The sequence below is a fragment of the Dermacentor silvarum genome, chromosome 2 (assembly GCF_013339745.2).
Source record: "Dermacentor silvarum isolate Dsil-2018 chromosome 2, BIME_Dsil_1.4, whole genome shotgun sequence".
NCBI lineage: Eukaryota > Metazoa > Arthropoda > Arachnida > Ixodida > Ixodidae > Dermacentor > Dermacentor silvarum.
The window spans coordinates 68384357-68410053 of record NC_051155.1 but is presented as its reverse complement, the minus strand read 5'-3'; the positions used below and the strand labels follow the sequence as shown (position 1 = coordinate 68410053).

The following is a 25697-nucleotide window of genomic DNA, read 5'->3' as shown; positions in this document are numbered from 1 at the left end:
GGCCACCTGCACCGCTCGTGTTTTAATTCAAGATGCGCTCTACATCGTGGAATTTGTCGTCCTTTCTCATGCATCGCATGCCGTTATCCTGGGCTGGGACTTCCTTTCCGCGCATCATGCAGTTGTCGACTGCGCTCGTGCACAACTCGCCTTGTCTCCGTTCTGTACCGCAACCGTCGATGACCGTCGCCCGTCTGCTAAAGTGGTTGTCGCTGCTGACGTCGTCATCCCTGCTTTCTCTGTCGCCTTAGTGTCCGTCACCTGTGACGCTGTCCCCAATTCAACTGCACTTTTTGTACCGTCTGAGAACTGTGCGCGTCGCCGGGACGTTGTCCTACCGTTCGCAGTCGTCACACTTGATGATGATTCCAGTGCAGTTTACGCGTGCAATCCGTTTCCCTGCCCTTCAACTCTATTACCTGGCGAATCTGTTGGGCGTCTCGACACTTTTGATGCCATCTTTCCGTTTGATGCGCCTTGCGATACGACCCCACTGCCTATCGATGCCGTCACTTCTGCCGCCGCTCCCGCCCCACCCGACCACGACGTCTTGTTGCGCAGCGTCGATAACGCGCTCCCGCAAGCTCAGCGCAATCAGCTCGTTCAACTCCTTGACTGTTTTCGGACCTCTTTCGACATGGGCCGACCTTGTTTGGGGCGCACGTCAGCGGTTGTTCACCATATTGACACCGGTCACCATGCTCCACTGCGTCAGCGTCCCTACCGAGTGTCACACACCGAGCGCAGCGTCATCAGTGAACAAGTCGATGACATGCTGCAACGTGGCGTGATCCAGCAGTCACACAGTGCGTGGGCATCTCCGGTCGTCCTGGTACGGAAAAAGGACGGCTCAATCAGATTTTGCGTGGATTACCGCCGACTGAACAAGATCACACGTAAGGATGTTTATCCTCTACCACGAATAGACGATGCTCTAGATTGTCTACAAGGTGCCGAATTTTTTTCTTCCCTGGATCTTCGCTCTGGATACTGGCAAGTGCCGATGGCTGAAGCGGACCGTCCAAAAACGGCTTTTGTGACCCCTGACGGGTTATACGAATTTAATGTGATGCCCTTCGGCCTGTGTAATGTGCCTGCAACTTTCGAGAGGATGATGGACACTATCCTCCGGGGACTTAAGTGGCGTACCTGTCTTTGCTACTTAGACGACATAGTTGTCTTCTCTCCCAATTTTGAATCTCATCTCGATCGCCTCGAGCAAGTTCTTGAGTGTCTCACGGCCGCTGGTTTGCAATTAAACTTGAAAAAATGCCATTTTGGTGCCAGACAGCTTACGATTCTCGGCCACGTCGTTTCACAAGAGGGAATCCTACCAGACCCTGCCAAACTGCGAGCCGTTGCTGAGTTTCCCAAGCCAACCACTCTTAAAGAGCTCCGTAGCTTCATCGGCTTGTGCTCTTATTTTCGGCGTTTCATCCGTAATATCGCCTCTATTATCGCCCCCTTGACTCAGCTACTTGCCAGCAGCGCTGACCTCTCGGCATGGAATCCCGATTGCGACGAGTCATTTACTACGCTCCGCCGGCTCCTTACGTCCCCTCCAGTACTGCGCCACTTCGATCCCAATGCGCCTACTGAAGTTCACACGGACGCTAGCGGTGTCGGTCTTGGTGCCATCCTCGCCCAACGCAAAGACGGCTATGACGAGTATGTCGTTGCATATGCCAGCCGTACCCTAACAAAGGCAGAGTCGAACTATTCTGTAACGGAAAAGGAATGCTTGGCAATTATTTGGGCAATCAGCAAATTCCGTACTTACCTTTACGGACGCCAGTTTGACGTTGTGACTGACCACCATGCCTTATGCTGGTTGTCATCTATGAAAGACCCCACTGGCCGCCTCGCACGTTGGGCTTTACGCCTTCAAGAGTATGACATACGTGTCATTTATCGCTCGGGACGCAAGCATTCAGACGCCGATGCCCTATCCCGTTCTCCGCTGCCTCCTGACCTACTTTGCTTACGAACTTCCACCTGCGATTCGTCGTCCCTCAGCATCACCGACATGCCGGCCGAGCAACGCAAGGATCCCTGGATCGCTTCTCTGCTTGACGTTCTCTCTCACCGTTCACTTGAATCTGTTTCACGCACCATTCGTCGTCAAGCGCATCACTTTGTCGTTCGTGACGGCTTGTTGTACCGGCGCAATTACCTAACCGATGGCCGCAGGTGGCTGCTTGTTATCCCCCGTCATCTGCGCTCGGACATATGCACCGCCTACCACGACGATCCTCAATGCGGCCACGCTGGCGTATTCAAGACCTACTCCCGCTTACGCCTGAGGTATTACTGGCGCGGCATGTATCGATACATTCGCCAGTACGTGCGATCATGCCTTTCGTGCCAACGCCGCAAGACTCCCCCTCATAGCACCGCTGGTCCTCTACAACCTTTACCGTGCCCTACACGACCATTTGACCGTGTTGGCATTGATCTTTACGGTCCCCTCCCCAACACTCCTGCAGGCAACCGGTGGATCATTGTCGCCGTCGACCATCTCACACGGTACGCTGAAACATCTGCGCTGCCAGCTGCCACCGCGATAGACGTCGCTCGCTTCCTTCTTCGCCGCCTCATTTTGCGACACGGTGCGCCCCGTGAATTATTAAGCGATCGTGGCCGCGTCTTTCTCTCAAACGCTATTGAGGCACTGCTCCAAGAATGCCGCATCGTTCACCGCACCACCTCTGCGTACCATCCTCAAACAAACGGCATGACGGAGCGTTTCAACCGTACCCTTGGAGATATGCTTGCGATGTACGTGTCCGATGATCACTCCAATTGGGACCAGGTGCTCCCCTTCTTCACGTACGCCTATAACTCTGCGCCACAAGCTACCACCGGCTTCTCCCCTTTCTTTCTTCTATATGGACGTGAACCATCATGTTCAATGGACACCATTCTCCCCTACCGACCCGATGTCTCTGAAGCCACGCCCGTTTCCGAAGCGGCTGCTTATGCTGAAGAGTGTCGTCAACTGGCTCGCTCGTTTACCGCGCAAGACCAATGTCGCCAAAAATCTCGCCATGACGAATCTGCATCTAGCGCCCACTATTCCCCGGGAATGCTAGTTTGGCTCTGGGTCCCATCCACTACTCCCGGCCTTTCGACCAAGCTTCTCTCGAATTACCACGGTCCCTACCGAGTAGTAGAGCAAACATCTCTCTTCAACTACATCATCGAGCCGCTCGAGCCATCTTCCGACCACCGCTGCCGAGGGCGTGAAACAGTTCACGTCACTCGGCTGAAACCGTTCTACGACCCTCCTGTGCTGTCATTCCCCTAAGTCGCCAGGTTGGCTCCTTTCTGCGCGGGGAGTGATTGTACCGGAGCACATCGGCACCAGCTCTGTGCCAGCGAGTGTGTGGAAGAAGACGTTGACGATCGTGTGGTTCGCGCTAGGTCGGTTTTCAACGAGCCAGCTTGTTTAACCGCTTCATCTAGTCTACCTGCCAAATACTCTTGTTGCAAATGAAATAACGCAGTACTTTTATCTCGGCAGGAGAGACTTTCCCCTTCCTCACAAGAAGTTAAATAGAGCGCAGGCATTGACCCTCAGATTATTGCAAACAGGCTCGTATCCCAGCCCGGCTTTATTACACAAGCTTTATCCCGACACTTATGCCAGTAGTTTTTGCAGGCACTGCAATGACTTCGCTAGCTTAGACCATATGCTCTGGCGTTGCCCCTCGTTACGAGGCACGGAACAAATAAATGAGGACAAGTGGCTCTCCGCTATCAAGAGCCCCGATGCCGGGGCGCAACTATGGGCTGTCCAGAGGGCCCACGATGCGGCGGTCGGGCATGGCTTGACTGTCCCAACGTGGGAGCGGCCCGCTGCGCGCTGAGTCGCGTACTTCAGGACGTTCATTAAAGTTTTCCATCCATCCATCCATACTGAACAGAAAGCACACGGTATACATATCGGGCTGTTTCTCCGCTACTAAAAAAATAACCAAGGGGTGCCTCAAGGCTCATTACTTGGTCCATTACTTTTTTTACTTTACATCAATGAACTTCCCGACTGCATACACATGGCTCAATGCGTTTTATATGCCGACGATACCACTATTTCCTTTGGTGATACATGTATTAATGCTGTCGCTGCCAAATTAAATGATGTCCTATGTAGCGTGTCCAAGTATGCCACGAAAATTATTTACTTATTAATCCAAATAAATCTAAACTTCTTATTTTTAAATCACCTCAACGTAAGTTAACCTCATTGCCAGGCATCAGAATTGACTCGCATTTCATAAGTGTCAGTGATAGTGCATCATTCCTTGACGTTCAACTCGATACTAACCTTAAGTTCGTTAACCATATTGCTCACATTAGAAAGATGGCAGCATTCGGCATTCGTGCATTCCTTAAATCACTCTCATATTTCTCCCATCAGACCCTGCTTTGTCTTTACTTCGCTTTTATTCATTCTGATATCACTTATGGCATCGCATCATGGGGAAATACTTATCAGTATCATCTTTCATCCCTTCAGCATTCACAAAATCGAGCCATTCGCATTATTTTTCACTGTCCTCGCGACGTCAGCGCCACTGCTCTTCTTCGTTGCAACAACATCTTAACTGTCAATAACTTGTTTCGGTTTAGTCTAATTTTGTGGTTATATAAACAATTAACAAACCAACTTGCCATCAATTTCATTGATTCAGATCTTTTAGTAAATTACAACAGTACTAGGTTTGCTGCTAACAATAATTTTTGTTACCAAAGGTTTCTACCCATTACGGTAAATCATCTTCATCCTTCTGTGCGATCCAATTGTGGAATCATTTACCCATGTCTGTTAAATCCAAAGTATCGTTAATTTCATTCAAGAATTCATTAAAAGATTATTTGTTGATTTATTGATGTTGATGCTTGTTAAGTTGTACTAGATGTGTGTTTTATATACAATAGTTATTTCTCAATTTCCTCTTTTTTTGCGTTCATGCATTTTGATGTTTTGTATTCCTTAATGCTTAGTGTTGTTTTTTGCGTTCACGCATTTTGATGTTTTCTATTCATTTATGCCTAATGTTATTTTTTACTTCATAAATTTGTTCCATTGGTTCGCACTGCTGCTAATCCTTGTATTAATCTATGTGTAACCTTCATCGAGGGTCCCGTTGCAGTCTTGTACTTTGGGACCCTCGTCTGTGTGTTTTATATGCTGTCATTAACATACGATGTATTAATAATAATAAACTGATTTTTGATTTGATTTTGATACCACTACACGAGAGAGAGTCGTTGCTTATGCCAGTGGCGCATTAACGGCTGCCGAAAAGAACTACTCGATAACAGAGCTGAAATGCCTCGCAGTAGTTTGGGCCATACAAAAGTTTCGACCATATCTTTATGGACGCCACTTGACAGTCATAACCGACCACCATGCCTTATGCGGGTTGTCGTCACTGAAAAATTTGTCTGGACGCCTTGGTCGCTGGGTGGTCCGATTACAAGAGTACGATTTTGACGTTGTCTACAAGTCTGGGAAAGAGCATCAAGATACCGACGCTTTGTCTCGCTGCCCCCTGCCACTATTATCTTCGAGCACGTCTCTCCATTGCTCGCCACTTGATAATGAGACTGTCTCCACTTACGTCGTTACCTCTAGCGGTTACTGACACGCCATCTTCTAATCGCGGAGCTCAGTTCGCCTCGTGTCAACGTTCTGATCCCTACTGCAGCAGCTTCATCCAACGACTGTGCGGTATTTCTGCACCAAATGCCCGATTACGTCGACAACTGCGACTATTTAACCTCGACAACGATGTGCTGCACCGCTACATTTACACCATCGACGGCCAACGCTGGGTACCTGTTGTTCCACGTTCGATGCGCACACAAATCCTTGAAGCCTTTCACGACGACCCATCTGCTGGCCACTTGGGTTTCCACAAAACATACCACCGCGTTAGGAGCCGTTTCTTTTGGCCGGGCATGTCTACCTTTGTGGCCAAGTACGTCGCTTCTTGCGTCCAGTGTCAACGGCGGAAACGACCGACTTCACCTCCTGCTAGCCTTTTACAGCCCATCCCATGTCCCGAGACACCTTTTGCCATCGTTGGAATTGAACTGGTCGGACCTCTGCCCATAACGCCAGCAGGTCATCGATGGATCGTGACAGCTGTCGATCACCTCACACGGTACGCAGAGACCGCACCTCTACGCTCTAGTTCGGCCTCAGACGTTGCCGGCTTCTTTCTGCATTCCATTGTGCTGCGTCGTGGTGCACCTCGTGTATTGTTGAGTGATCGCGGCAAGACTTTCATGTCACAAATGATCGAAGAAGCACTCAGAGCTTGTGGCACAATTCATAAGACGACATCCGCATACCACCCTCAAACAAATCGCTTAACAGAGCGATTTCATCGCACGCTAACAGATACGATATCAATGTATATCGGGCCAAGCCACGACAACTGGGACAAATTTTTACCGTTTGTGACGTTTGCTCACAACACTGCTATCCATCGAACTACAGGGTACTCACCTTTCTACCTAGTTTAAGGCCGTTCGCCGACATTCACCATTGACGCCGCTTTCTTAACTGCCCCAATTAACACCTCGGCCAGTATACCAGAACAGTTCGTCTCGCGACTTAACGAATGTCGTGACCGTGCTCGCTTCAACACAGAAGTTATTCAACTAGACCGCAAGCAGCGTTACGACATCTCTCGTCGAGACGTCTCCTTTCGTCCTGGAGATGAAATGCTCCTTTGGACGCCCATTAGTGCACCCGGCTTGTGTGAGAAGTTTGAATCGCGCTTTCTTGGCCCCTACACTATTAATGAACGAACATACCCAGTGAACTATCACGTTACTCACATGGAGGTTTCTTCCGACCATCGTTATCGTGGTTCGGAGATCGTTGACGTTTCGCGTCTCAAACGATTCGTTCGGCGCCTCCCTCCTGGCTAAGTCGCGGCCTGGCTGGCCGCTTGCGCGCGCGGGGAAATCAGTGTGAGCATTATTCATACGTTTCATATTCTCATCTGTACATACTCATTATCGCCGTTTTGGTGCCTGGTGGGGGGGCTCTCGCTCGAGAGAATAAAAGGAGAGTCTGACAGCCTAAACCTTGTCTCGCAATATATATATATATATATATATATATATATATATATATATATATATATATATCATCCTTTCTTGACTTATGTGACCAATAAAATTGGGTCCCCTCTTTTATTAATTGCGGGGTTTTAGGTGCTAAAACCACGTTATTATTATGAGGCACGCCGTAGTGGAGGTGTTCGGAAATTTTGACCACCAGGGGATCTTTAACGGGCTCACAATGCACGGGATGCGGGCGCTTTTGAATTTCGCCTGCACGGAAATGTGGTCGCCGCGTCCAAAATTTCATGCCGCGACCTATTTCTTTCATGATTGTTTCCTGAGACACCGTCTAAGAGGGGGCCGAGGCTAAAGGCGACAGAGAATCTGACTAGGGCCCCGGCGCCCTTGCACAATATACACAGAGAAGATACAATAACAAAGTTCAGTCAGACAGACAACGTAGGTTCAGACAGTGGGCAATATTAAAAGGGGACTAGTCACTGCTGGAATCTGAAGTTATCACAGCAAATAATTAATACAAATATATACATACACAACATAATATCTGCAACATAAATACAGAGCACAGCAATTCAGCACACTCGACACCATCACTCATAGCGATGGCACTCATAACAAAAACCGAGACCCATGAAGCAAGCACAATTTCACAGCCGTGTATCAAAATTGCAGAAGCTGAGAGGAGCATGGCAAGGGAGAACAAAGTGCACTTTTTGAGTTAAGTTACAGTAATGAAACCACAATGTCGCTGTTCACAAGAAACTTCCTAGAGTATTTCTTAAATGTATGTACACCTTTAGTAAAGTCTGCCTGCATGTCTTTTCTGTTTGGAGCATTGGTTATTTGAAAAGATAATGCTTGCTTCCATAGTTGGTTCTAACTTGCGGCATTTTTCGTTTTGGGTTTCGGGTATTGTGTGAAGTTGAGCTGAACACTGTGGAAATATGTAACTTGTATTTATGGATCCATTGCGATAGCCTAAAGTAGTACACCTGTTGGGCCTTTAACATGTTATATTTCTTAAATAACGGCTGTGTTCTCAATAACTGCTTGTTGCCTTTAAAATCTTCCAGTATGCGTAATATTTGCTTTTGTAATACATTAAGTTTGTGGTAGTTAGTAACTGTTGTTGTTCCCCAAGTCAAGATTCCATAGCTCATTCCAGAGTAAACCCGTGAGTAGTATATTACTTGTTTTAAACGTTTGGGTATTACATTTTGTACTTTGTAAATGCACCCAATGGTGCGAGACAGGCTTGATTTTAGTTGAATAACGTGAGCATTCCATGAGAGGTTGTGGCTAAACCAGACACCTAAAAACTTTTGTTCAGTAACCTGTTCCAGCAAACGTCCTTCAAAACTAATGTTAACCGGGTAGCAGTCACATTTATTAATTGGCTTAAAAATGACGTACTTTGTTTTATTGATATCTAGACTCAAACAATTTGTATGAAGCCATGCAGATAACTGCAATAAGTAGTCATTGACAGAGGTCTCTAAACATTGCATGGTTTCTCCAGTGAAAAAAAAAACATTTGGATCGTCTGCATACTTTATTAATTGCGGGGATCCATGTATAGATGTAATGTCCTTTATATAGATAAGAAAGAGTAGGGGTCTCAGAATAGAGTCCTGGGGAACGCCCTGTTGTACTTCGAGTTAGCTGGAGGACCAATTGTTAACACATACATGTTGATAACGTTTCTCTAGATAACTCCGAATCAGTTTTAGCGCCACCCCTCTAATGCCGTATTTTTCTAATTTTCTTAACAAAATATTATGTTGAACAGTGTCGAAGGCTTTGCTAAAATCTATAAATAAGCCAAAGGTGAGCCGTTTTTTTTATATTTTCAATTATCTTAGCTTTGATGTCAATTAGCGCAATCTCCGCTGATTTGTTTGCTTGAAAGCCGTATTGAGCTTCTGTATTTACTCGGTGCTTCTTAAAAACCCGTTTAGCCTGTGATTGATGACGTAATCGAATACCTTTGAAAACAATGTGAGAACAGAAATGTGCCTGTAATTATTTATGTTGGTCTCACCACCGACTTTGTAGACAGGTGTAACTTTTGCGATCTTCCATTCTTCTGGGAAATCTCCGCTAAGAAGCATCTGATTTATTATATGCAATAATATGGGGCTTATCAAGTACCACATGCTTAATGGGCAAAACTTTGAACCCGTCGTCACCACAAGCGACTTGGTGTTTTAGGTTTCCTGTTATTTTTTCAATTTCATGAAACGTTGTAGGGGCAAGCATGAGTGACTCCACCAAGCTATTTATACGTACGCAGTCACTGGAAGTGTCGTCCTGAATAAACACCTACTGTGACGAAGTGCCGATTCATTGCTTCTACTAAATCGTTCTCAGTTAGAAGCACATTGTCAATGCAAATTTCCTTCACCCCACAGCCAGCTTGGTTTCTTGCTAATATGTTGTTTAGTAGCTCCCATGTCTTTTTGCTGTCATTTTGAACGTCCTTTAATTTAGTTTGGAAATAACTGGACTTTGCCTATTTTAGATCCGAGTTCAATTTGTTTCTCAGTTGTTTGAATTCTTTCAGTACGCACGGGTCTCGGGTTTTAAGAAACTGTTGAAATTTTCGGTTTTTCTTATTTAGTCTTCTATACAGCTCACTAGTAACCCATAGTTTTCTAATCTGTTTGCTTTTCTGGACACTTTCTCGGAGTGGAAAGGCCAAATCGTAGCAATGCTGAAATTTCATGAAAAACACCTGGTAAGCCAGTGTGGCTCTGCGCTGCTTGATGAGCACATCATCCCAGTTCTTCTCTGCTCTATAGTTATGAAACGTCATCAAGTTTTCGTCAGTTATTGCTCGATACAAAATTTTTCTTGAGGAAAAACAATTTTTCTCAAAAGAAAAGCCCAAGCAAAACACTGGCAAATGATCGCTGATGTCACATCTGAGAACACCGGCCATAACATTTGTACCATTCATGTTTGTCACACACACATCAAGACAAGTGGCAGTATCTACTGTGACCCTGGTTAGCAATGATATCGGTTTAGAACAGGCATATAAATTTAGTATGTCATGAAATCTCTTGCACATGGACTATCTGATATGGTGTCTATATTGACGTCACCAAGAAGAATAAGTGATTTGTTAGTCTGTAAATTGTAAAGAGCATTGTCGATGATGTTGATAAATTCCATCGATTTGCCTGCGGGCGGTCTGTAGATCGCGTCAACAGTGACCGTTCGACAATTTGACAGACTTTCAATATCTTCATCGCATCTAGTCAGGTCGCTTAGCAGTTCATACTGTACGCTTTCCTTTATAAAAATTGCTATGCCACCGCCCCTTTTTTTATACCTACTAAGGCTTACACACTTGTAACCAGGAAGGTGCGGTACCGTGTCTGTGTGTGCTAGCGAAGTTTCTGGTAATACTATTGAAGAAAACTTAATGCTTAGGGACTGAAGAAGTATTTCAAGACTGTCCACTTTGTTTTTTTATGTTTATATGTATAACTGAAAATGGTTTTTTATTTGACTTGGGCTTTTGGTTAAAAGTTTGGCAGTCGAAGTACTGGCAAAAATTTTGTCCTGCCATCATTTTTCTGAGCTGTATTGAACAGGTGCACCATTATCTTTAGTTTAGGTTCTCCAAACCAGACTGTTTAGCAATCCTGATAGCATCCGAGCCCTCGTTATGTTGAGCAAGAATTTTACCTCCAGTGCACCACGCGAACTTCCATCCTGCAGAGTTTTTCTTGGCAATCGCAGCCCCCAGAAGCCTTTTGTTTGAAATGGTTAAATGTTCATTCACATATACCGGAGACGCTTCTCCTCCGTAGTCAAGGTCTTTCGTAGTTATTCTTTGGTTTTTGCTTTTTTGCAGGATTGCATTTCGCTTCGTACGCTGGACAAAACGAACCACTATGTTTTTTCTCCTCTGAGTTCTGTACACACGTCAATGTCTGTGTCAACGATTGCCTCACCAAAGAAGACGCCAATTTTCTTAACGACTTGTGTAGCATCTCCTTCTGTTGGCACACCCTTAATTTCCAGATTGTTAGATCTCTGATGCTGTTCCAACTCTTCGACTCTGTTGCTCAATTTGCGGTTCTCGGCTGTAAGTTCTTCATTTCTTTTCACTAACCCTTGAAATTCTTTTCGCAGTTCCTTCAACTCTTGCTTAATTCCATTTACACCGTCACATGTGTCACTGCAAAATTTCACGCTTTCTTTCAAAGCCCTGAGGTCAGCTCGAAGTCCGCGCTTCAAGTCAACAAGGGCCTTAAAAACTCTTTGGCGTCCTTAGTCATAACTAGTCGAAAGCGGGCAACTAAGATTAGAAGGTTAAGAATACAAGGACAACACGCAGTAGGCTCTCGTTCAGAGGGAAACAAGGGCGACACTCGCTGCGCACGTTGTGTTCGGCAACAGTGCAAGGATAATGCGGGTCTGTTTGAGGATAGAAAGTAGCTTCACATGCAGCGTAACAGGAAAAAGATTAAGTCCGTGTTGCCTGTACACTGTCGCCGAACTGTAGTCGCAGCCGGCTGTCGTCCTCCTGAAGCACGCTGGTGTGGCGCCAAGGTAAATATATCTGGTAGCGAAGCTTCCATAGAAGCCCATATACGTTCAAAACACGGCAGTTCATCTGCGGTTCATGGGGCTTAGCGCCATTTGTGTGAGGAGGGAACACTTCCGGTGGAAGGAAAAATAATTTGACGTCATATCCATGAAAAACAGAAGTGACGTCATTTTGTTTTCAAAGGCGCAAAATTTGTTTTCGAAGGCTGGCCATTAGAGCTGTATATTCAAATTCCCAGCCATTCGACTTGATGGGCGTTTTGAGCTTTCAGCGAGGAAAGCGATGCAGGAAAAGTTGAGCCGTACGGGTGTCGAAATCGCATCGCTGCACTTGGTGCAGCGATGCGATTTGGCGATTGGCTTTCCTTCTGAGCGGTGGACGATAATGGTAGGAGGTTTGCTGTTGGTAAACAGTGCGGTATCAACTTATGTTGATTAGGTCCTAGGCTGTCCGGCACGCTGCATGCGAGGACAGTCTCAAAGACTTTCGAAGCACAACCGAGGAGAAGTAACCGTCTGTAGTATTGCACGCCTGTTTTCGAGCAAGATTTGTAGACGGGAATAACGCGAGAGATTTTCACTAGTGTATAAAAAGTTGGTGTTTTGCGGCAAGTGTTGTATATGATAGTTGATATTGTACTAAGCACACCACTTAATGATTTATGTGAAGTCATAGGAATACCACCAGGGCCACATGGCAGCGGCGGTCTTGCGCCGTGCATGCTTTTGGTGACGTGTTCTTTAATTAATGATAGACGCAGTGCTTGGCGCATCCCCACTAATCAACGGAAGGTCGGACGAACTAGCGTCATTATCTCTGCTGAAAACTGATTGAAAGTTTTCTACAAACGCATCTGAGACGTCCTCGATAGTTTCAGAATAGCTTGTTAACAGGCAGATATCTGTTTTACTTGGCGTTGACTTCAGTTGCGCATATCTCCAGAAATTTCAAGGTATGTTTAGAAATTTGTGAGCTGATGTAGTTATTGTAATCACGGTGGTACAGTTTCTTACGGAGATATCGGTACTACTTTAATTCAGCTTTCCATTTTCCGATCCGTCCGTCGCCCTTTTGTGGACATGCTCTTTTCAATTTAGTGATTCGCGAAGCTCGATCTAAAACCAAAATGGGTAGGGGGAAGGGTGACTACGTTTTAGGCGAACGTACATACGCATTTCCTCCTGCAGAACGACAGTGAAATGATCAACTTAATAATTTCCATTACATGGAGTTAATTTAAGAGACCAGTATGCCCCAGAAAGATAGCGATAAAAAATGACCTAATCCCCACTGGCAAACTTATACTGCGGCGAGGTCGACACTTTTGTGCATTTCCTTTGAAACCTTGCCTGAGCGTTGTTGCAGTTAAAATACAATGGCGAAAATTCTAGGCCCCAACTACTTCTCTATCATTTAGGAAGACGCGCACGTTTTCAACGTTGGACAAACACAAGCGAATTGTTGTATGAATACGGAACACGATCGTGGATGCAATCACAGCAAACGCTTGACAAAAACACTCGAGAATAGCAAACCAACAACCTATAGCCTCAGTCTGTTGTGCAGATGCCAGTGCGTTCTCTCTGTGGAAAACGCTCTCTGTCAGTCATCGCTGACGAAGGAACTTCCCTCGAGTGCCTGAAGGAGAAGGCCGCGGAGGGCTGCCATGTCAGAGACAAGCTTGAAACCATGTTCACTGCCCTTTGCACCGTAGTTACTCTTCGCGTTGCAGTCATTGTCTCGTTTGTCACGTCTTTTTTTAAACTTTTTTCGTAACAAAATAAAAGAAGGGAAATCGCGCGTTAAGCACTCGCGCAGCTTAGTGTTGTTTCAATTTAATTGCACGTACCGTCTCGTATTTTCGTCAAAAAATGTTTTCTTGTTTTCTGTAATCAATACTGCACGTACTGGAACCATAATTCTCCTATTTTTCATACTAATTCGATGCAGGATGCGGAATGTTGCGCTTCCTTGTCGTACTAAATGCGCCGTCCAACCGGAAGCACCACTGACCGCGCACGATGCGCGTGAATCCAAATGCATCGTCTCCGGAACGCTTGGCGTGTTGAAAGCGTGACCGTGCAAATGAGAATGGCCCTAGATCGTGCTTCCCTTGCCCCACATGCGGAAGTCTGAGAATGGTGCCGTCACCACCTTTGGACGCCTACCTCTTTGGAATCATGCTGCTACATGCGTGTTACTCTGCCGCCACAATTCTGACTGACACCTTTGCAAATGAGGTCCCCGGTACGGCTGGATTGACAGCGCAAACGGCGTCTTTGTTTCTTGTGTTTTTGCAGCCATTATTTTGTTTCTTTTTCTGTTTGTCAGAAGTCATCGCAACAGAAAAAACTGGAGAGTAAGCTGGCGGGGATTACTCAGCCGCATTTCTTACTTTTTATTGGAATGACGAAAAGATAAAATTCTCTCAACTGTATAATAACTGTAAAGTTGAAGGTAATTTATTCTCGAGTGCTTTTTCTCAACGTCGCAGTCATTGTATCCAAAATCGTGTTCCGTATTCAAACAACACTCCGCGGAGTATAATTTCGCTTAGTTGATGTACAATGGCTGAGGCACCTAGTACATGGCTTCAAAGCTACGATAGCATCGGTCGATATAATTAAATAAAAGGGAGCCTGATTGCTTTAAGTGATCGTAGAACTAAATTATTTGTGTATTATAGTGCTTGGATGGGGCTTTTCTAGTGCACGCAATCTATTGTCACGTTGCAACCACCATCATGAACTACAGCCAAAAGTGTACAATAAAAATGTAACTGTTATTCTCAAACTTATCAATTTCAAAGTGTAGGGTTTTGGCTCGCCAAAGCCACAGTCTTATCGCGACGCACGCTCAAGTGTGGGACTGCGGATTTTAACGTACACCTGGGGCAGTATTCTGTAAGAGTCTTCCTAGTGGACTGTCCATTTCGCCATTTCGGCGACCGTTAATTCGCTGCTGCTTGACGTGCAGGAAGGTGCCAGCCAGTCTCCTTCCTGCACGTCAAGCAGCAGCGAATCCACGGTCGCCGAAATGGATAGCCTACTAGCTAGACTCTTACAGAATACCGCCTCTGTTCACACTTTCACGCACACATAGGCGGGGGTAGCGGAAGGTGAACGTCGCGGGAATAGACGTGATGGATCAGTAAACACACGCATCTCGGGAAACAGGCCGCCTACGATTTCTTAAGTATCACTCAGCACATTCTCTGGCCTTTAAAAAAACGCAAAGGTGCCTCATCGACCTTCAAAAGTGCATATATATTTAAACGCCGAGAAAGTCATATACCACGGAATTAAGGAGAGACCGAGCACTGTTGTCCGTATTCGGCCTTTTAATTACAAATAAGTTGTAATAAGCTCAATGCGTGCGACGAAGGTGGAAGTTTGTGGAGGGATCAGTGCGGTAAACAGCAGTAGATTTTTTGATGCCTTTTATAATGTCTTTGGAATGCTTGAGAGTAGACACCCAGCCTTCATTCTAACGGGGAGCATGGCGCCGCTGAGCGAGGAACGACGCTAGCGTCGACGGTCATGCCGCTACCTAAACGTCACGTGCCTTCATAATAAGAGGCATGCCTCACTTGCTTTTAGTAATCCTGAAATTACAAGAAAACAAGGATTTAATTCATGAAACTTCTTGCTCGTAAGAACTGTTTACCGTTGAAAAGAAGCTTTTGCTAATAATGTGCTCGTCTTCACGAATATCGTGATAGGAACAGTTCTAGCGTGAGTACTTTTTTGTGTGTGAATACGGACCAAGTTTAGTAGAGTCAACTAACATGTGTACAAGATGACCAGGTTTGAGAGCAGACGAGGCCTCCACCATCAACGTGTGCGATTAGTGTTCTCGCGTAGTATAAGGCCATTTCGCAAAAGGACAACATTTACAGGTTACAGCTGTTTCAAAAAATTATACCCGCGAAATCGTATATATTTCTGAATAAACACGATTGTTGGAAATATATAAAAAACGCTAACCGAAGTACTCCCAGAAGAAGTCTAGGTGAGATATTCGCAGCAAATGTTCATTTTTTTTTCGCTCACTTTTTTCGAATCTGCATCTTTATTACCGAAATTTTCTTTTTCGTTTCCTCACCTTACGAAAATGCTGCAGGCCTTTTTCATAGATATTCCACGACTTTTGCACTGTGCCGCAATGAACATTCGGTCATTTTTCTCCAGCCGATTGTTTGGCGCCATTCCGAAGAGCGTAGAAATGCATTAGATACCCTACAAGCCGGAAACCATTCACCGCTCTACAGCTCAGGAGAAAATCCGCGTGGCGGCGCCAGCGTATTTGTAGAGTGAAAGTATAAGCGCACGAGCGCTTTTCCATTCCCATCTAGCCTCTCCTACGTCGCTCTGCAATGCAAAAAAAAAAAAAAAACATCGTTTAGAGTTTTCGCGGTGTAGAACGATAAATAAGCCGCATCACACGGTTTCCTAAGACAAAACATGTCGACGCGTTAGGGCTGGGCCAGAATGCCCGCGGGTAGCGGGGGATTAATCCACAGCGCTAGAACACACCGGCGCAGTACGCATTCTACTGGCCAAGCCAGAAGAAGGGGCACTTCGCGAGCACACCGTTAGATGGGAAAGCGTGTCCAGAAAGGAGCATCCGCCTCATACACAGCTCAACATAACGCGCTTGAGCGATTACTATTCGGTGCGTCGCTGCATGGCCTGATTGCTAACAGCGTTGACGTCGATGACGTGGGTTCTGCCGGAATTTTTAGGTTTTCCCCTGTCATCCTGCCTGGCGTGCAGGAAAGCAGAGCGAGCGTGATTTCTCTACGAGAAGGCCCGGTGCCGCTCGCTCAGGGCTGCCTTCACCACGTCGGCCGTAGTCACTGCGAGATTTATTCTTCAGAGTTAGTACAATAAAATTGCGCAGCGCTCCTTGATAAGACTTATAGGAGAAATAGAAAAAGCTCTTTAATAAAATCCTGATAATTCTGGGCGTGTATGTATCTCCGTACATGTTCTGCATGTAGTAATGCGTTGGAAATATTAGGAGGAGAATGGAAAGAAAGAAACTAAAAAAAACGTATCATCATTGCATATTAAGGGATGCAAAGGTGAGGGTGCGGAAGTTATTGTACTAAAACCCGCCAGTTAGGAGAATGTCTTGAGGGAATGCTAAGAGAAAATTTAACGAGTGATGCTGCTTGGCTCATTAGAGCTCCGTTAGGCGGCCGTTCATGGTGTTACTTTCTGAGAGGCTACGACGCGTATTGTAGTCCGCTGTTCCCATTCTTTAGCAATGCTAAGCTTCTCGCGTACTGATAACTGAAAATGAGTTTTAATTGTTCCTGCATCGGGAAAATATGTACGTATGTAGATTATCATGAACAACACAGTCTGATACGTGCTGCCCCTGTAGCTGGTATGTGCTCTTTTCAGAAGGCCCATTTTGTAATGAGGGGCCATATTCACAAAGCTTTTATTTCGGAACTGCTCTTGTGCATTGGCCGGCCGCCTTAGTTAATAATACGTCTTGCATCTGGATTGGCTGAAATTTTTTCTTACGAACAACTTCTAGCGTAAGAAGTTCTTATGAATTCGGGTCCAGTTACTTATTTCTTATCATATCTGTCACGAAGTTGGCGCAGCAGTCAAAGACAAACGGCAAAAACGCGGAACGCCTTATGGACACGTCAGAGGAAACTGCTCTAAGGATCCTTTAAAAATTCGTACATTTTGCAACAAAAACACCAAAACCCTGAGTTGGTTCCAGAAATCCTAGATGTAGGGATAACTCCCTAGACTAGTAATCAATGCTCTCCGTGGCCCATAACATGAATAAACGTTTGCATTACTGGCCTACGAGCAAGCCACTACAATATTCAGTGAAATATTTCCTTCCTCTAGTCCTTATTCTTCCTCCAACACTGCAGTACCTCGGCTGCTTACACACTTAGCTTCTGATTTTATTTTTCCGGCTGCTACTTCGGAAATTGATGGACCGTTCATTGAATGTGCGCTCTTCTCCGAGCCGACGGACAAAGGGCCATTTCATATATTTTCCCAGGCGTCGCTGCGGAAGCTACCCAAGCAGTCGGGCCACGGAAGTATCACCCGCTCGTTTCGCAGTGTGATTCGTCTTGACCGGCCGACACCGCTATGCACGTGACCGAGTGGTTACAAGTGGCATTGCTTTTGAGTGGCGTTAACCTTGCAGTCAAACAAATGAAACCTATCTGCCTGAGCTACATATTCACGGAGAGAAATGCACCCTCTCGTCCATGTATGCACAGTCACGGAAAAGTCGTGAGAAGGTGCCAACACCTTTCCACGCCTAGACGTTTTTTGGGGGTAGGCACACCAGAAATGTCTGGGCAGTTCATGTTCGGTGCATATGTGATATCTGTTACGTAAACGAAGTTTACCCGCAGAAATCTGAGCTTGCATGAGGGGGTATTTTTTATGGCGCAACTCTCAGGTGCCCTGTTCCTACGCCGAGCGTCGGCATCCTAGGCGTAACCGAGCGAACGAGAACAGCTTAGGATAAACAGCGAACGCGGAACGCAGCGGGGGAGGAGAGACGGGGACACCGAAGAGAGCGCGAAGAGGAAAGCCGAGGAGGAGGAGGGCACAGCGGAACCATGAGGCGGAAAGCGGAGGAGGTGGAAGATATGGTGAAAGCGTGGGAAAGAAAGTGTAGTGCCGCGCAAGACGGGCTGTGCGGCGCGAAGGCTACGAGATGGCGCCAGTGTAGCTCGCATCGTCGGTTAACCGATGACACCAACGATATGGTATGCTGCGAGCACGTGCACCGGTACTATTTATGAAAACAAAGCGCTGCATGAGCGGAGGTCTGTTTGCGGCGGCTGCTATATATCGCGCCTATGCGTCACTCACGCGCTGCCTCTCGCGATATCTCGATTAGTGATGCAGTCGCGCCACATTTCTCTCCGTTTGGATGGTGCCGCACGAGACAGTTTGTCCGCGCAAGTCAATATATAGCGAAACGAAAACACGTATAGAGCTGCGCACAAATTTAGCAATCGTCGGTGAAACGTTTGGTTTATCTGCGTATCCTTCTGTATCATCATGCGCTAGGCCTTAAGCGTTAAGTGTCACAAAGTAGTAAAAGCTTGGGTTAATATTACGTGTCTAACAAACCCTTTCGGCGTACCGTTGTGGCTGAGAAAACCAGGAATAGTGTTGGCGCAGTCGCTTTGTCTGCAAAAATGCGTATCGCTCCTATTTGTGCGCTATATTTGATCAAATGCCTGAAACCACTGCAGGTTGGACGATTTATTCCAGCAAACGTCTTTACAAGCCTTTTGGCACAAACAACGTTTTCTATACATTGCATATGTCCAGAATTACATCAGGTGAGGTAACTAGCCAGCCCAGGGACCACCTGCTCCCGCGTAGCCCCCATCAGCGCCGGCAGGAGCAGCAACAGGATTAGCGTTGAACACAGCGTCGGCGCTGGCACCTGGAGCAGTACCAGGTTCATTGGTGTCGACGGTGGCGCGGAATCCGTTGGCATCGGCCACGTATTTCACTGTGCGGAACAGGCCGTTTGCGTCGCGGTAACCGTAGGAGCCGGTCTTCGCGTTGCTGGCATCGCCTTGTTCCTTGTGGAAGAGCTGGGTACCAAACTCGTCGGTGCTGTCATAGCCGAAGTTGTACGGTTGGGGAGGCTGATGAATTGAAAGGAAGAAACTAATAATTAACAAAAGAGGCGAGTAAGCGCTATGATCTGTAGAGGCTCAACATAGCTCGAAGTGAGGAAATATAGACGCAATTTTGTCTGACTTTCTCTCCTGCCTATGACGGTGTTTATCTTCCTGTTTAGTGCTTGTAAAATAGTCCGATACATTCTTGACAATATAGCGAAGCTGCTAGTATGTTCAGTGAGCAAGCTAACAATGGAAGGAAAACCTGAGTTCCCTCAGGTTGGGGAAATCCTAGCGAAGGGCGCGGTGGTTCTATTGGGCCGATCTGGGTTTGTGAGGGGGCCTGATCTACTCTTATGTGCCGCAGAACATTTTCGATGAGCATCCTTCGTATTCTTGTTTTGATGAAATTACTGACACAATTACTGGAAAATACTAGACTTATTGGCACCAGCAGTTTTTCTACACTGTTTATATTTCTCTGACATATTCTTCAACCTACACCGAAGGATATTGTGCGCCATCCGAGATGAACCATGCAGCTAAAATCGTAAAAGATAACAGTACGTTGTAGTTTATACTGTGCTAGCAGTAATAACAGCAACACGATGCAACCAGATGTGCTCTGCAACGATTGAATTACGTACGTAGGAGGCACCAGCAGCGGAGCCGCCAGGGGTAGCAGCCGCCGCGTATAGGGATCCTTGGAAACCTGCGCCCTGGAAACCGTACTGCTGGCCGCCGCCAAAGATATTTCCAGCTCTCACAAGAGCGACAAAGGCGAGGATGACAGTGGCCTGCATTAAAGATGGTTGACATTAATATCATCATGTAGGCCTTTCGTGGATTGCACTATGTTCTGCTGGTTAAACTGTGTGATGATTGCACTTCTCTATTCTTTTATGAGAACGTGATTATTTGTTCGTTCTATTTTCGCGATTCTATAGCTGTAATAATAGCGTCCGAATGTCGCCTTAATAAATAAACCACTTGCAGACTGGTAAAATGTAATAGACTAATAATGCTATGAAAACTCAAAGGCAAATACTCGCAGCACATCTGATGAAAAACTAGGACGCGTAGCAACGTGCTTATCCAGCCTTATTTAAGAAAAGGCGGATTTCGATAAAATACGGGCGCATGTAAGGACGCACACTTGTAGCAGCTCTTGAGAGAGAGCATTGTACGTATAAGTGCAGCATTAAATGTAACCCTTGAAGCCTGTTAAATGGACCCTCTGGAAACGTCACAGTCAATCCTTCGTTAGAATGAACAAATTTCAACACATGGAATGAAGGCTGGGGAAGAAAATATGCATGTTTCTGGACGAGCATACGGATGCGTCATTCCGTGGTTACCTTAGGTATCATATCCACGGATGGGAGGTCGCTTGGCACTTCGTACACAACAACGTTTACGTTACGAATGTGTCTAGGAAGCGTGGCTCCTCACGTTTTATACACCTCGCCGACACTACGTAATCAGCGTCCTCTCCAGTGACAGCGAATGAGAAGCAGTTTTGCGAACGTCTCTCCCACGATTGCGCTATGGCCAACAAAGAGAACGAGGGCGAGAAGGTATAGTCGTGATGAAAGCCGCCTACGGTTTTGCACCCTCTTGGCCCTCTGAGGTGCGCTGTGGTAGCTGCGGCATGTGTGTTTTGTTTTTGTTTTTTCTCCGGCGCCGAGGAGAAAGAATAATTTTCATGAAACACCTTTTCTGCTCTTTAAGCGCACAACATATGAAATGGCAAAATAAGAATACAAATCCTTGGTTTGACGGATACCTAGGAAGGGTGAGAGAGCTGTTATTGTGCTTTCTTTGTTGTTTTTGAAGTTTTCAAGTAATAAGTTGCTGGCCTCACTGGGAAGGCACGGCCTTATCAGCTACACCTTATCGCTTCACTGTTTGAAGGGCTAAATGTGACTGTATGAAGTTAATAAATGAGTATTAACATGTCAGTTTATCATCTTATGCTTTCGATGAATTGTCTGCTACAATGTTCACAAAAAGGTAACCATTCTACATGAAATTGCATGCGCTTGATGGTTTTTGTCAAAGCGTTCATCTAGTATTGCGTTTTGACTTCCACAGCTTAAAAAAGAAGACCTGCAAAATGTATTCAAATTGGACGCAACAGGTGAATCATCTCATTAAGTGGAATTTTCCAGAAAAAAAACTAAGCAATTCACCTATTAACCAAATTCTTTACATTAATTACCCGTTTGGTTTTAAGTTTATATGGACAAATAAGGAATGACGTCATTAAAGTCCACTTTTCTGTTTTTGCACTTTAAAATTGGCGTTGGGCCAAATTAGCGGGCGTGGCATTCTTCGTTGCATTTACTTGCACGTGCACGCGTCAACACGAAGCAAGGTTCGCGGTACAGACCCCTTTCACGTACAAGGGTGGCGCAAGATGAAGCTGCTTTTGCGCTTGCTTGATGTCATTTGGCTCTTTATAGAATTCTAGATTGAACACATAGTCACTTCAGCAGCAGCAGCGAGACGAACCCCTTAATCGCGCGGTGTGACAGGCCTAATTTTACAGACAGGCATAGAAAGCCTCGGTTTATTAACGGAATAACAGACTTAAAGGCTTGTATTTGTTGCAGTGTGGACACCAACACATCTTCTTAGGTAGAGTAGAGATAGCTATATATGAGCCAATTTGTCGCACAAGTTCTCGCATGAGTATGACAGGTCAGCAAATTCAGTGATGTTTCTCAATGAAAGTTTAACTTTAAAAAACTATTGCATCTGTTGCTGCTGTTATCAAGAAAAAGGTTTTTGCCAAAAAAATGTTCTGTAAAGTTTTGAAGCACTATGCTGAAACATGTTTCACGAACCGAATATAATAGCAAGTGCTTATCCACTTGCGTCATTCATAAAGATGAGCAATCTATCCAACTGCTTGGGAATAAAGAACCCTCCATTCAGCATTTTCACCTAGCCGGCGTGCCGAATAAAACCTTAATCTAACCTCGCAACTCATTACATGTTTGCTGTCACTTTAATTCCTTCATTAGAATCACGTAACCTGCCCTTCGGAAAAGTAAGTTAATTTTATGGGAGCAGACCAGACGCTGCGTCAATACAGACTCAGTGGTGGATACGCTCAGAGAAGAAACGGTGCGTTAGATTATATATATATATATATATATATATATATATATATATATATATGGATACAGCATTCGTACTTAGGTGCAAATTTTATTTCTCGCATCCAAGTGTGGCCGGCAGCAGGCGACTAGGTCGCAAGCGCTTCGTGCGAAGATGAGCGCACTTGTTGGCTCGTGAAGAACACGCGTAACCGTGCTAATGAAAACGGGGCTACGTCGTGTTTCACATGTCCCACATCCAGAAATCAGGAAATGGACTCCTAGCCGTATTTTCACACCACTTACAAAGCAGTCGGGGATTATTGGTGTGCGAAACTTGCGCTACAATTTTATGTCTCTTCTTTGAACCATTGTACTTGCAAAAGGAAATTGACAATCTGGCCTTGGTGCATTGTTCACCACATCTGCGAACATCAAATGCTGGCACCTTGCTAGCGCCTTGATTTTCGTTGTTTTTACACTTCTGTGAATGCTGCATTACTCACTTGAACATTTGACCTTGAATTCCTCCACTAACCTAATGCAATATTGAAAATAATGCTACGAGAGGGCAGGTAAAGGAACGGTACTAATTTAGCTTCCCCTATTACAACCTTATATATTCTATAATGGATATTACGTGTAGCGTCAAGATAGACATTAACGCGCGTATATGTTACTGGTGGTTAATAATGCTTTAAAAAGACAGAAAAGAATGCGTATGCGTCTAGATTATTGTGAAATCTCTCACCCATAACTAATATCTTGATACGATTAGACCTGATCATTCATGCATTATAGTAGTAAATTGTAGTTTGAATCCTTGTATGCATCGATATCTTTTGACCGATCGCATTTTGTTATAACTTGTGCCATGACCCCCTCACCCTATGCCTCTTCGTAGGTCTGTAAAGTCTTTCTAATAAATAAATAAATAAATAAATAAATAAATAAATAAATAAATAAAGCAGTTTTTAAGAAAGATGATATTGTTGCTTCTCTGGAGAAGGAAGGCGTTAACCAAAACATCGTCGACACTTCGAAAGCGTTTACATACCTGAGATTGGGTATACATTATGTGGTTGAAGTGGCAAAAGACATGTGGCATTACCTTGCTTTGAGGCTCTCTCTCAATAACGCACAAATTTGCTTGCAGTATCGTTCTCCGGTTCGTGAAGCCACTTCTTGATTTCAGAACTAGCCATTTGAAAACTGGTGAAGATTGGTATCGATAACGTCAGCCTTTGCTCTTGTTTTAAACAAATTTTGCATTCAGCCAATGTAGGGCAGCGTTGAGCTTCAATGTGAAAAGCCTACAAATGTCGGTAATGGTGATGCAGCTGCAGCTTTGGCATGCTGTGAATTTCTTAGAAGCTTGAAAGACGGCCCAGTTCAGAGGGAAAAAATATAGGACAATTGCAAGCAAGTGACAGCCGTTCCATACGTCCATGCAATTTTACACTTAAAGAAGATTGCCTGTAATTATAACATCGACGTAGTGTTTTGTTCAAGGTGGAAATTTGGAACGACATGCTTCGCATTGAGAGCAAGTGCGGAGAGCAGTTCCCAATGGCGAGGTGCTTCCAATGTAAAGCGTCGCGTTCTGTTTGTTCTTTGCTAATTCGTATCTTCTACCGTTTGACTGTGGTCGAGTATACAGAATGTCCCAACAATCACGCACCAAGATTTCAAAAAATAGGCATTGCGTTAGTCGAAGAAAACCTAGTGCATATTGTTTCCAGTGCAGAGGAGTAGCCACCAGTAGTTTTTTTTTTCATTACTGAGATTTCATTAGGTAAATGTTAGTAATTACATTTACCTCGAGAAGTACTGTCCTAATTATCGAAATGTCAATGAGACATTTGCAGGCACAGCCAAAGGACATCTAACTTCGGTATTGTCCGCGAAGTACTAATTGCGCACAATTTTTTCCGACTAATAAATAAACCGCGTGAAATATGAAAAATACCACGTGACTGCGCTCCCATCCGCATCGTAAAGCTGTGCCCTCGAACAGGCTCCCTCTGAGTTATCCAGAACGAAATTAAGGAAATGAAAAAAAAAAACGTGATCGAGCTAGTTCGTTATCTACCGTGCTGCGGCCGAGGCAACACGTCGCGTTTGGTGTTAGTTGGAAAGAAGCGGTGAGAGCTATTGTAGCGTAGAAAAAGTGCGTGAATCGTTCTGGTTGTTTGTCCTTTCTTTTGCTGCGACTTCTACTACCGCAAAAGCGAATTGCCAGCTTAAGTGCAAAGGTATGAAAGTGCATTTTGTTTCGTCCCAGTGGCATGTCTTTCTCTAATGAGCAAAAGTCAAAGCATGATCCTTGCCTTGGAAGCTGCAAATGACAAGAGGAAGGCCGCAATGATATATCAGTCATGTAAGTGTGGCGGTAGACCAAACGCATCGACGATCATCAGAAATTATTAAAACCTGAGACAAAGATGGCAGCTTCAACAATCGGCGGCGGAGTACTCCATCTCTGAGTTCTGGCCTACGCACGGATGTTCTAACATTTATGGCCTCAAACCCTCATGCTACCGTGTGGGACGTGGCGGCCCAGGTACTAATTTCCAATTTATCAATTTGGAGAATTTTAAATGACTCGGCCTTTCACCCGTACCATCTTAAACTGCACCAATGCTTAGGAGACAGGGACCTGCAGAATCGTCTAGATTTCTTGAATTGTGACCTCACAAAAGCCGACGAGTCACCGGACTTTTTGAGCAACATCATGTGGACAGATGAAGCCAATTTTTGTAGAAACGCCCAGATAAATTTGCGTAATGAACACTATTAGAGGGACCCATATCCACAGCAGGTAAAGTGCACTTGGCACCAGTAACAGTGGTCGTTCAATGTGTGGTAGGGATTTACGCCGGTGCCATAATTGGTCCCAACTTCTTCGATCACACACCGACTAGACAGCTTTACGTGAAGGAATTCCTTGAGAATGGTGGATGAGTTTCTCAGCGAATTGCCGCTGTCACGTCTTCCACTTCTGTGGTATCAGCAATATGGGGCGCAAGAACATAGCAGCAGCCATGCACGAAACTGGCTGAATGTGACTTTTCATGCGCAATGGATTGGAAGGCACGGGCCTATAAATAGGCCGGCTAGGTCAACTGACCTCTCGCCATTCGATTTCCTTCTTTGGGGTTATGTCAAAGATTGTGTTTACATGATCAAGACAACGACGTCTCAAGGCAAGGATAACGGATGTCTGCCGTAGAATTCCAGCGTCTGTCATCAATAAAGCCACTGAAGAAGTGATGAAGCAGAC

The 25697-nt window shown here is 45.3% G+C and overlaps 1 protein-coding gene across 1 annotated transcript; it reads right to left on the bottom strand.

Annotated features, from left to right (window-relative positions):
• Positions 1 to 19028: 19028 nt before the first annotated feature.
• Positions 19029 to 25147, bottom strand: LOC125943448 (cuticle protein 10.9-like). Its single transcript, XM_049662772.1, has 3 exons — positions 25112 to 25147; positions 19958 to 20107; positions 19029 to 19334 (listed from the first exon to the last, which is right to left on the bottom strand). Exons 1-3 carry the CDS (start codon positions 25145 to 25147, stop codon positions 19029 to 19031), a joined length of 492 nt encoding a protein of 163 aa, XP_049518729.1.
• Positions 25148 to 25697: the final 550 nt, after the last annotated feature.